The sequence below is a fragment of the Heterodontus francisci genome, chromosome 2 (genome assembly GCF_036365525.1).
Source record: "Heterodontus francisci isolate sHetFra1 chromosome 2, sHetFra1.hap1, whole genome shotgun sequence".
NCBI lineage: Eukaryota > Metazoa > Chordata > Chondrichthyes > Heterodontiformes > Heterodontidae > Heterodontus > Heterodontus francisci.
In genome coordinates this window covers 7659955-7672676 of record NC_090372.1, presented here as the reverse complement: position 1 = coordinate 7672676, position 12722 = coordinate 7659955, and the positions used below count along the sequence as shown (strand labels likewise).

The 12722-nt window shown below is 44.1% G+C and overlaps 1 protein-coding gene across 2 annotated transcripts in view; it reads right to left on the bottom strand.

The window, feature by feature from the left end:
* Nucleotides 1-12722, bottom strand: part of LOC137381355 (cadherin-20-like) — a 52936-nt gene that overhangs the window by 22847 nt on the left and 17367 nt on the right. For both annotated transcript variants that reach the window (XR_010977149.1, XM_068053820.1), the window contains one exon: nucleotides 4263-4516. Coding sequence is in view for 1 of the 2 variants with exons in the window: in XM_068053820.1 (XP_067909921.1) it covers nucleotides 4263-4516 (254 nt within the window). In the remaining variant the exon portion in view is untranslated. The remainder of the gene's footprint in view (nucleotides 1-4262; nucleotides 4517-12722) is intronic.

Sequence of the window (12722 nt, the reverse complement as noted above, 5' to 3'; positions counted from 1 at the left end):
GGCTGCTGTGACGCCAGCAGTGGTGCGATCTTCAAACAACGCTTCACCGATAAGCTGCCTGCTGCTCTTCCACAGCTCACTGGCTTGATGGAAATGAAGCCTGAGGCCTGGTATCAGGTGTGTCTTGGACTTCACCATTCAGGCACAGGAAATGGTCCCCTCTCCCCCACTCCACATGCCCAAAGATGGGCGCATAGAAATTTCTAAGCCTGGGTCTTTGGGAAACCAGAATAGTACAAACCCAAAGAGTATTTGAATAGGATGAATAAAGGCAGGATATAGCCATTGACTATGAGAATAATGGCCCAAAGCATTCATGACACTAAGATCATTTTGTCCCGGTCAGAACACAGGCTAGAATCTGAACTGTTAAAAACATTTGGTGACACCAAGGACAAATAGATGGGTTGAAAAGTCTGCGATTAGTTCATTTCAGACTGGCATTGTAAATGATTGCTGGTAAATTCTGGGGGGGGGGATTTTAACTAGCAGTGGGGTTTAGGCAGAAACCCACAGGCTTCAGTTAGATTCTAAAATAAAAGCAAAATACTGCGGATGCTGGAAATCTGAAATAAAAACAAGAAATGCTGGAAATACTCAGTAGGTCTGGCAGCATCTGTGGAAAGAGAAGCAGAGTTAATGTTTCGGGTCAGTGACCCTTCTTCGGAACTGACCCGAAACATTAACTCTGCTTCTCTCTCCACAGATGCTGCCAGACCTGCTGAGTATTTCCAGCATTTCTTGTTTTTATTTCAGTTAGATTCGCTCTGGCCTGCAAGAGAATGAGACCGCAGCAATTTTAACCACATGGGCGCATTCCGGGCAAGGAGTGGTTGCTCATCTGTGGAAAGCTGGGAAGGTGTTGGTAAGTTTGGGGTCCCGGGTGAGAAGGCAGGAGGAATGAGGAATAAATCTCTTGAACCAAAGAGGAAATCAAAAACAAAAAAGTCTTGATTGGTCTCTTACGATTCCGATCCTCTCCTCGCCTATCTTTACCTGACGAAGAAGTTGCAGCAACTCTCGGGACGGAGTTAAAATTGCAATTGTAATGGTGTCATCTGACTCTGATTGGCATATTTGAAGGACCCTGCTGATTGTAGGTGGAAAACTCAGTCGTCTGTTCAGAAAAGCAGGTTAAAATTGAAGATGGTGAAATCCAGATGGGCCACTGGCAGGTAATTCAACCCATGGATTTCAGTTGCCTGACCCCCTGCCCCTGATTTCTGCCAAGCCAGGTTGAATAGAACCCTCCCACCCATTGTTTAGTGAAGAAAAAGTGGGCAAGAGTGAATTTGTTGCAAATTTATTTCACCACACTGAAGCAGCTGTGAATTCTGTTGGATGTTTCACTGAGGAAGAAGTTGATGGATTAGAGTTTGTTTTGAGGAAGAACAATATTGATGAAGTTGCTGTCAGAACATCATTTAACATTCCAGACAGCGTGGGAGTTGAGCCCTCATGGAAGGTAGGCAGGCCCATAGTTATCTGTCAACAAGGCATCAGGGGACAGATATTAAGTGGAATATAAGAGCGGGAGAGACTGCTGTTCAATAACCTGTTATTGATGAGGTCGGAACACTTGCCAGTTCTTTTGCTGTCCTTGGGTGAAGAATTTCTAAAGGTCAGTTAAAAATGGTTTATTGTCAAGGAGAATTATAGGAAGAGCTTGGCAATTGTGAGGCAGTCTTCTTGGTGTTGATTTTAAGTGACCTTTGCCTGGTGTCAACAGGATTCTAACTCCCTCAAAATGAGGTAAATGGCCTCGCTGCTACCCCCGTTAACACCAACATTGCTGCTGGTGGCATTTTGTAATGGGCCTATCGCCAGGTGTCCGAAGCACCTGCCTGATTGAGGCGATAGGAAATCGGGGCCCCGTGATGTGAACGGGATCGCGATTGCTAATTTAGCTCGGAGCTGGTTGAAAACGGTGCAGTGCAAGCTCTGACCTTTTCCATGGCACATGGAAGAGAAAAGGCCCTGACAAAGCCATGTCTAGAGTTATTTTTCAGATCCCCCGGAGAAGCAGGATTACACAACGATAATCTGGACTGCTGCCCCCTCCAGTGTCCTCTACCTGCCGTGACCCCTTCCATCGTGTCTTTCCTTCCTGGCAAACAGCTCCGGCACGTTTTCCCATGCTGAATCTAGTGAGTTGAGTCAGGATCGCCTTTTTGGTACCATCTGACATGCCTGGCGAAGATAAATGAAGCCCAAGCCTCAAAATCATAGGGACCAACCGGTGCATTCCAAAGGCAGCTGCCCAAAGCTCAACATCTACCCTCTTGGAGTGACTAAGGGTTTTGATGTGAAAATCTTGCCAGAATGTTTGTTACCATGCAGATAGAGACTGGTGTCACTGTATCTATTTATTAGAAACCGTAAACAAGGACTGTTCAACCAATTATCTAGATGGGACCAGGCTGGGGTGGGGGGAGCTACTACATTTGACAATGGTTGTGCCATAACATTTAAGGAACAATATCCCATCTTGTAGGACATTATGTTTGTGTTGCTGGCTGGGGAGAATTCTTCACTAAGTTGGGTTTGTCACAGGCCAACCATTGGTTGAAGTTGAGTATGAATTCAGAACAATACCTAACCGGAGCCAACTATTGAGGACAATATCAATACCATCAGTTGGACTATGGTGACTCCAGTTCTCCAACCATCCTCCTAGAAGCCATTGGATCATAATCTGTGAAGATTGGAACATCTGCCTCTTCGATAACATCTAAACTCCTCAGAATCAGAGGGGGAAAAGCTTGACAACATTATGCAATGTGTCAAGCTACCTGGAAAAGGGGGATACTGTCGCGAACCATTGAGTTTTTTTATTTATTCACAGGATGTGGGCATCACTGGCAAGGCCAGCATTTATTGCCCATCACTAATTGCCCTTGAGAAGCTGGTGGTGAACAACCTTGGTCAAGTATTGTTTCACATTAATCAGAAAGCAGCACAGGAAGATGTAGGGATGTAAACCTGTTAGGCGCATGATGGACCTTTTATGGCAACAAAAGTAACAGGTATGTTGAAACTGGTGAAACTGTCTGAGCCAAGGACCAGAGATTGCTGTAAAACCCAGAAATTAGCCAGCACTTTACGAAGAAAAAGTACACGGCTTTCAAGAACAATTTGCGACAGCCTGGGATTGTTTACACAACCTTTCTTTCTTGATGCTTCGGATTCCGATGACTGTGGGAACGCACAGTACTTGTACCGGTTTTATTAAATACGGAAGTGGAGACATGTCTACATCGAGATCTTCAGCTGTCATTGTCCCAAAGCCATTTGCTTTCTTTATCGTTAAGAACAGTCAACTACATCCCTTTGCCCCCACATCCATCTCATTGTCCCAGTTACCCAGAGAAGAGTGTGTTGGGCAATTGCCAGATGCTTTTCTGTTTCAGACTTTATGGTACATGCTCGAGGGCAGTGGTTTTCAAACCAGTGTCTGTGGACCCCCTGGGGCACTGTATACTTTCCAGGGGGATCCATGAAATAGTATGGAAGTATGAGCTGGGATGCAGGAGTGGAGCGAGGCTTTCACATGTGCAGTGCAGAGTGGGCTATTAGGCCCACCTAGGAGGGGAGTACATATGGAGGAGCACTGAGTGCATTACAATAGTAATTACCTGTTTTCTTAAAACACCCTTTTCACACAGCACTTTCATATTATGCTCATTATATAGTATTATAATTTAGATGGTGGTCCATGATTACTGATCCATTTGAAAAGGGGTCCTTCAACTAACACAGATGTACTGCTCTAGACAGTGATAGAGATGTAGATCATTATTTACATCCTCTGTGCTGTACAGCATGGGAGTAAATAGGGAGGAAGAAATCTGCAGCAAAAATGCAGTATTAAATATAAAGGCCCTGGAGATATGCCACAAATATGGCAGAGGGAATGTATAAACAGATTCAGACATTATGCAACCAAACTTTCATACCAAAGCCAATCTGTGCATTGATCAAACTAAAGATTTTTAAGCCTTCTGGCCAATCAGTAAAGTGGGAAATGTGCTGGTCCATAAATTGTATTTCCAAGCTATAAAACATTCTTGATGGTGTGGCTTATGCACTGGATTTGTGGTACTAAACAGCTTTCAAGGGTTGGCAAGACTTGATGGATCCGTTATTGGGGGAACCCTAGCAGTTGGGATGTTAGTGTTGATTCAATGGTGCCCTTCCTGAGATAAGAGTCCAATGTCTTTCGAGTTTGGGTACTGAGGCTCATTGGCAAAGTTACTTCATACCTGATCGAGTTATTGGCTGCATCTGGGTCTCTTGCCGAAACTGTTTGGATAGTGGTGCCGACTGTGACATCTTCATACACTTCCACCAGGTAGAAGGCCGTTTCAAACTGTGGCGGCTCATCCACGTCCTCAACAGCCAGGAGCACCCTGGTCGTATCCCGGAATGGACCAAAGTTTAAAAACCGCAGGTCCACATGGGTGTTGGTTCCCTCCACAGTCAACGTGTAGCTGTCCTTAGTTTCAAAATCTAATGGCTAGAGAGGGCGGAACCGAGGGATAAATAATCACACGTTAGGAATTTATTTCTCCGTAACATTGCCCGAATTCGCCCGTCTCAGCTCACCTACCGTTGAAACTCTCATTCCTGGCTTAGTTACCTCTAGACTTGACTAGTCTAATTCTGGTCTCCTACATTTGACCCTCCATAAACTTGAGGTCATCTGAAACTCTGCTGCCCATGTCTAACTCGCACCAAGTCCCGTTCTCCATCATCGCTGTGCTCACTGACCTGCATTGGCTCCTGGTCAAGCAACACCTTGATTTTAAAATTCTCATCCTTGTTTGAAAATCCCTCCATGGCCTTGAACCCCCTCCCTATCTCTGTAATCTCCTCCAGGCTCACAACCCTTCGAGATATCTGCACTCCTCTAATTCTGGCCTCTTGAGCATCCCCGATTTTAATCGCCCCACCATTGACGGGTTTGCGTTCAGCTGCCTGGGCCTTAAGCTCTGGAATTCCTCCCTAAATCTCTTCACCTCTCTACCTCTCCTTCCTCCTTTTCCTTCTTAAAATCTATCTCTTTGACCAAGCTTTTCGTCATCTGACCTAACATTTCCTTATGTGGCTCAGTGTCAAATTTTGTTTTATAACGTTCCTGTGAAGCACCTTGGGAGATGTTATTACATTAAAGGCACAATATAAATATAAGTTGCTGTTATTATAATCACAATATCGTTACAGCAGAGAAGGAGGCCATTCAGCCCCTCGTGCCTATGCGAGCGCTTTGAAAGAGCTCCTGCTCTTTGTCCACAGCCCTGCAAACGTTCCAGTTTTGAGTATCCAATTTCCTTTTGAAAGTTACTACTGAATCTATTATTACCATCCTTTCAGGCAGTGCATTCCAGATCACAACAACTCATTGTGTAAAAATGACTCTCGTTATCTCTTCTGGTTCTTTTACAATTATCTTAAATCTGTGTCCTCTGGTTACTAACCTTCCTTCCATTGGAAGCAGTTTCTTCTTATTTACTCTATCAAAACCCCTCTTAATTTTGAACATCTCCAATAAGAGTCCCCTTAACCTTCTCTGCTCTAAAGAGAGCTCCTGTTTCTCCAGTATAATAAAAGCAAAATACTGCAGATGCTGGAAATTGGAAATAAAAACAGAAAGGGCTGTAAATACTCAGCAGGTCTGGCTGCATCTGTGGAGACAGAAGCAGAGTTAACGTTTTCTGGTCTGTGACCTTTCATCAGAATTGGCAAAGGTTAGAAAAGAATTAGGTTTTAAGCAAATGAAGGGGGTTTGGGAGGGTGGGGTTGGTGGGGAAGAGAACAAAAGGGAAGATGTGTGATAGGGCAGAGGGCAGGAGAGATTAAATAACAAAGCTGTCCTGGGACAAAGGAAAAGAGTGTATTAATGCTTGTGTTGAAAGACAAAGCATTAGTCCAGAGAGAGTGTTAATGGCAGAATAATGAGCAGCTCTGTCTATATGAAAAACAGGCACATGGTTAAAAAATAAAATTAAAAAATATTTTAAAAGGCCAGTCATGCTCTGAAGTTATTGAACTCAATGTTCAGTCCGCAAGGCTGTAGAGTGCCGAATCAAAAGATCAAGTGCTGCTCCTCGAGCTTGCCTTGATGTTCACTGGAACACTGGAGCAGGCCAAAGACATACATGTGGGCATGAGAGCAGGGGGTTGGGTGTTGAAATGGCAAGCGACTGGAAGCTCAGGGTCACTTGCCATTTCAACAACCCACACTCCCCCCCCCGCCTCCTGCTCTCATGCCCACATTTCTGCCTTTGGCCTGCTCCAGTGTTCCAGTGAACATCAAAGCAAGCTCGAGGAGCGGCGTCTGATCTTTTGATTAGGCACTCTACAGCCTTGCGGACTGAACATTGAGTTCAATAACTTCAGAGCATGACTGGCCTTTTCTAATATTTTAATTTTTTTAAATTTTGTTTTATTTTTTAATCATGTGCCTGCTTTTCATGTAGGCAGAGCTGCACATTATTCTGCTATTAACACTCTCTCTGGACTAATGCTTTGTCTTTCAACACAAGCGTTAACACACTCTTTGCCTTTGTCCCAGGACTGTTTTGCTATTTAATCTCTCCTGACCTCTGTCCTATCACACACCTTCCCTTTTGTTCTCTTCCCCAACAACCCCACCCTCCCACCTTCATTTGCTTAAAACCCAGTTCTTTTCTAACCTTCGCCAGTTCTGATGAAGGGTCACAGACCTGAAACGTTAACTCTGCTTCTCTCGCCACAGATGCTGTCAGACCTGCTGAGCATTTCCAGCATTTCTTGTTTTTATTCCAGTTTCACCAGTCTCTCCCTATAAGTGCCCCTTGTTCTAGTAAATCTCCTCTGTACCCTCTCCAGGCCCTTGCCATCCTTCCTAATGTGTGGTGCCCATAACTGAACACAATACTGCAGCTGGGAACTGATCGATGATACAAAAACTAAATATTGCAGATGCTGGAAATCTGAAATAAAAACAGAAAATGCAGGAAATACTTAGCAGGTCAGGCAGCATCTTTGGAGAGAGAAACTGAGTTAACGTTTCAAGTCGATGACCTTTCATCAGATCTGGGAAACATGAGAAATGCGATAGATTTGAAGCAATTGAAAGGGGGGAGGGTTAGAAAAAGAACAAAAGGGAAGGCCTGCGATTGGGCGGAAGGCCGGAGAGATTAAATGACAAAGGGATGGTGGTGCAAGGCAAAAGGGTCTCGAATGATAATATTTGACGATAGACTCAGATAAAATAAAAATCAAACGTGGGGAAAAGATTCCCAGTCTCCCACGTGAGAGAGATGCTTCTCGAGGAATGTTTATTTCTGGAACACATAAAGCCAGATCCTCGGCATGATTCTGTTGATCTACTTGGAGCCTCTGCTGTTCTGCCATTGTAAATGGACTTTCCGCCAAAAGTTACAGTGGCAGAGAAGGACAAAAGGAGTCTGGGTGCAAAGAACAATTGGTGATTTACATTTCTAGTAAGCGCAACAGACATCACAATCTCATGAAAGTCAATTGGTTTAGAACCTGTACATGCTACAGAGCTAATTCCCTTGTAGAGATTAACAATTGAAGAGCAAAACCTGCTGCATTTCAGCTGGAAAATAACAGGCTGGTATTTCCAATGGTTACAAGGTTCACATAGTGCCACCATCAAGGACAGTTTTATTACCCTCTATACCCGATAGCATGAAATGTACCAGCTAAACATTTACACAACTCTTAATAAATTAATTGTACTTGTTTTGAAAAGCATTTTGGGGGTTTGTTTTGTAAAAACAGCCTATAAATATCTTCAAATTTGCTGTAGATCATACTCCTAGCTTCCCTATACTTCTTTACCCGACTTTATCTTTCCCTTTCTCTCTTAATGTTTTCTGTCTCTCCCCTGGCCACTCAGAAGAACAAAATGTCGCTCACTGAAGGAGATGGGACATTGTGTTTCTTCAACAGCAGCTCCCAAACCTACAACCTCTACCACCTGGAAGGACACTGGTGGGCAAGATAAAGGAAAATCCCAAGGCATTTTATGAGTATATTAAGGGCAGGAGGATAACCAGCGAAAGAGTAGGGCTCATTAGGGACCAAAGTGGCAATCTGTGTGTGGAGCCGGAGGACATAGGTGAGGTTTTAAATTATTACTTTTCATCCGTGTTCACTATAGAGAAGGACGATGTAGGTGTAGAGATCAGGGAGGGTGATTGTGATATACTTGAACAAATTAGCATTGAAAGGGAGGAAATATTAGTTGTTTTAGCGGGCTTAGAAGTGGATAAATCCCCAGGCCCAGATGAGATCTTTCCCAGGCTGTTATGTGAGGCAAGGGAGGAGAGAGCAGGGGCTCTGACACAAATTTTCAAATCCTCTCTAGCCACAGGAGAGGTGCCAGAGGACTGGAGGACAGTGAACGTGGTATCATTATTCAAGAAGGGTAGCAGGGATAAACCAGGTAATTACAGGCTGGTGAGTCTAACATCAGCGGTAGGGAAACTATTGGAAAAAATTCTGAGGGACAGGATTAATTTCCACTTGGAGAGGCAGGGATTAATCAGGGATAGTCAGCATGGCTTTGTCAGGGGGAGATCGTGTCTAACAAACTTGATTGAATTTTTTCGAGGAGGTGACTAGATGTGTAGATGAGGGTAAGGCAGTTGATGTGGTCTACATGGACTTCAGTAAGGCTTTTGATAAGGTCCCACATAGGAGATTGGTTAAGAAGGTCCCCTTGGGATCCAGGGCAATTTGGCAAATTGAATCCAAAATTGGCTTAGTGGCAGGAAGCAGAGGGTGATGGTCAAGGGTTGTTTTTGTGAGTGAAAGCCTGTAACCAGTGGTGTACCACAGGGATCGGTCATGGGATCCTTGCTGTTTGTAGTGTACATTAATGATTTCGACATGAATATAGGAGGTATGATCAGTAAATTCACAGATGATACGAAAATTGGTGGTGTCATAAATAGTGAGGAGGAAAGCCTTAGATTACAGGACGATATCGATGGGCTGGTAAGATGGGCAGAGCAGTGGCAAATGGAATTTAATCCTGAGAAGTGTGAGGTGATGCTTTTGGGAGGACTAACAAGGCAAGGGAATACACAATGGATGGTAGGACCCTAGGAAGTACAGAGGGTCAGAGGGACCTTGGGGTACTTGTCCACAGATCACTGAAGGCAGCAGCACAGGTAGATAAGGTGGTTAGGAAGGCATATGGGATACTTGCCTTTATTAGCCAAGGCATAGAATATAAGAGCAGAGAGGTTATGATGGAGCTGTATAAAATGCTAGTTAGCTGGAGTACAGTGTACAGTTCTGGTCACTGCACTATAGGAAGAATGTGATTGCATTGGAGAGGGTGCAGAGGAGATTCACCAGGATGTTGCCTGGGCTGGAGCATTTCAGCTATGAGGAGAGACTGTATAGGCTAGAGTTGTTTTCCTTAGAGCAGAGAAGGCTGAGGGGGGACCTGGTTGAGGTATACAAAATTATGAGGGGCATTGATAGGATAGATAGGAAGAAACTTTTTCCCTTAGTGGAGGGATCAATAACCAGGGGGCATAGATTTAAGGCAAGGAGCAGGAGGTTTAGAGGGGATTTGAGGAAAACAAATTTCACCCTGAGGGTGGCTGGAATCTGGAACGCACTGCCTGAAGGGGTGGTAGAGGTAGGAACCCTCACAACATTTAAGAAGTATTTAGATGAGCACTTGAAACACCAGAGCATACAAGGTTATGGACCAAGTGCTGGAAAATGGGATTAGGATAGATAGGTGCTTGATCGCCGGCACAGACACGATGGGCCGAAGGGGCTGTTTCTGTGCTGTATAACTCTACGACTCTATGACAAGGTGCTATTATTCTGAGAACAGTGAAGTGTGTGTGAAAATGCTAGCACAGGGTAAGTAATGGGGGGTGGGGGGAGAGGGGAGATTTTTTTTTACTCACAGGATGTGGGCATCACTGGCAAGGCCAGCATTTATTGTCCATTCTTAATAGGCTTGCTAGGTCATTTCAGCAAGCAGTTAAGAATCAACCATATTGCTGTGGGTCTGGAGTTACATGTCGGCCAGCAGATTTCCTTCCCGAAAGGGCATCAGTGATCCAGATGGGTTTTTAAACAACAATCCAGGGGTATCATGGCCACCATAACTGAAAGTAGCTTTTTAATTCAAGAGTTATTTAATTAATTGAATTTAAATTCCCCCAGCTGTCCAGGCCTCTGGATTACTAATCCAGTAACATAACCACCATGCTACTATCCCCATTGCACAGAAGCTCCACGTGAAGAGCAGATTTCAGAGCTGGTTCAGCATCAATGTGCATGGTGAATCAGGTGAACAGGTCAAAGAGTACCATTCAAGAAGCTCTATTTTACATTGGCCCAGTGGCATTGCAAAGTGCCTCATGTCTGCTTCAGGCACAGACCCTGCCTGCCTAATGTTGTCCCCCTTCACCAATATGGCTGGTGGAGCACCAATGGTAGCCAGAAATGTGCGCGCTCTTCCTGCATGCCATAATGGTTGCTTAGTAGGACAGCTAATGCCCAGAAAAAGGCTGCTGCATGGCCAAATTTGTAGGCCAGTAAGTTTTGCAATGCTCAATTGGTTTGACACTCTATGGCCTGAAGTGTACAGGACTCTTCAGTCTGAAGGGCCAAGTTCGATTCTGACACCATTGGGTAGAGATTCCTTTCTGTGCTCTTTGTGATGAAGTGGTTAATGATTTCCATGATCATTTTGTTTATCAAAGCCACGAACCTATTTACTGAATTTTTCACTGTGTGAACAGACATTTGCAAGGTGTTGGTTATGCTCTGTACAACATTGGTGTTAGGGAGTTAGAGGAAACATAACAGGCAGGATCTTGCACTTAAGTTATGCCAGCTTGCCGATGGCCAATGGTGGTCATAAGCCCCATGCAATATATTTCTTATTGTTTGCACAAATACACTCCCGCCATTCAACGTGGCTGTGGGTGATGGAGGGGTGATTTAACATCCAAAGATGCACTTTGGATTGTGCAAAATTGGAAAAACCAGCAAATATTTTTAAAATGAAGCTCTGGGCTTCAATATCACAGAAATAACTTGTTGATAGAATTTTATTTTTATGAACCAATGGTCTATAGCTTACCCAGTGAAATCAATGTGTATTTAACTCGAATTGGACAGAACAAGCAAAACAGATTGAGGTGGTTGTGTTCTTTTTATATATGTTCTGCTCAAACAATTATCAGGAGCCTGAAAACAGTGTGTTGTTTCCCTTGGAAGGCAACCTCCCACTTATTAACTCTTCCTTTTCCAGGCACAATTTCACAGAGCAGTGAACATGCCTCAGCCAATACTGCACATTTTATTTACTCATTTCCTCTCCTTCTCTGAGGAACAGGCTCCTTGGCCTCACTCCTTCCTATCTCTTCCAGTCCTACAACCTGTAGCAATATCTGCACTCCTCTAATTCAGGCCTGTTCAGTATCCCACGATTTTAATCTCTGCCACCATTGCTGGCAATGCCTTCAGCTGCTGAGGCCCTAAGCTCTGGAATTCTCTCCCTGAGCATCTCTGCTTCACCACTTCTCCTTAAAAGCTACCTCTTTGACCAAGCTTTAGGTCACCTGTCCCAATATCTCCTTATGTGTCTCTGTGTCAAATTTTGTTTGATAACGCTCCTGTGAAACGCTGTGGGACATTTTACTTCATTAATAGGCACTATATAAACAGCAACAACAATAACTTGGATTTATATAGCATCTTTAATATAGTAAAATGTCCCAAGCCTCTTCACAGGAATGTTATCACAAAGGGCGGTACTATAACTTGGTCAGAGCATCTTAAAGGAGGGTAGCGAGGCAGAGAGGTTTATGGAAGGCATTCCAGAGCTACGGGCCTCGGCAGCTGAAAGCACGGCCACCAATGGTCAAACGTTTAAAATTAGGGTTGTTCAATAGGTCTGATTGGAAGAAGCTAGAGATCTTGGAGGTTTGTGGGGCTGGTGGAGGTTGCAAAGATGGGAAGGGATAAGGCCAAGGAGGCATTTGCAAACAAGGATGAGATTTTCCTTTCTTTTTTTGGCCTCCTTGTCTCGAGAGACAATGGGTAAGCGCCTGGAGGTGGTCAGTGGTTTGTGAAGCAGCGCCTGGAGTGGCTATAAAGGCCAATTCTAGAGTGACAGACTCTTCCACAGGTGCTGCAGAGAAATTTGTTTGCCGGGGCTGTTACACAGTTGGCTCTCCCCTTGCACTTCTGTCTTTTTTCCTGCCAACTGCGAAGTCTCTTTGACTCGCCATGCCTTTATGGTCAAGGAGGCAGTTGAAAACAAGGATGAGATTTTAAATATTTTAAAAGTCTGTCACTTGTCCCCTGGAAATTCTATTGCTGCAGTTCAGTAAAGTGGTGAACACAGGCACTGAGACTGTCAACTGCAATGATCTGTTCTTCCCAATTTTCCCACAAATGGTGCTTCAAGTCAAAATGGAAACATAGATCTTCTACTGTGCTGTTTTTAACTCCACAGCAAAGTCAGAAGGTTGATAATGTAGGTCAGAGAACACAGGGGTGAATGCTTGTTATTGTTGTTGTTGGATTTTCTGCTGATAGCAGGATGTGATCAGAAAGCCACTGAGAAGTGGATTGCGAACATGAATTTGTGTTCACGCCACAGTAACAAAACGACTTGTATCAAAACCACAAATGACATCCTGTGTGAACGTGACAAAGGTAAA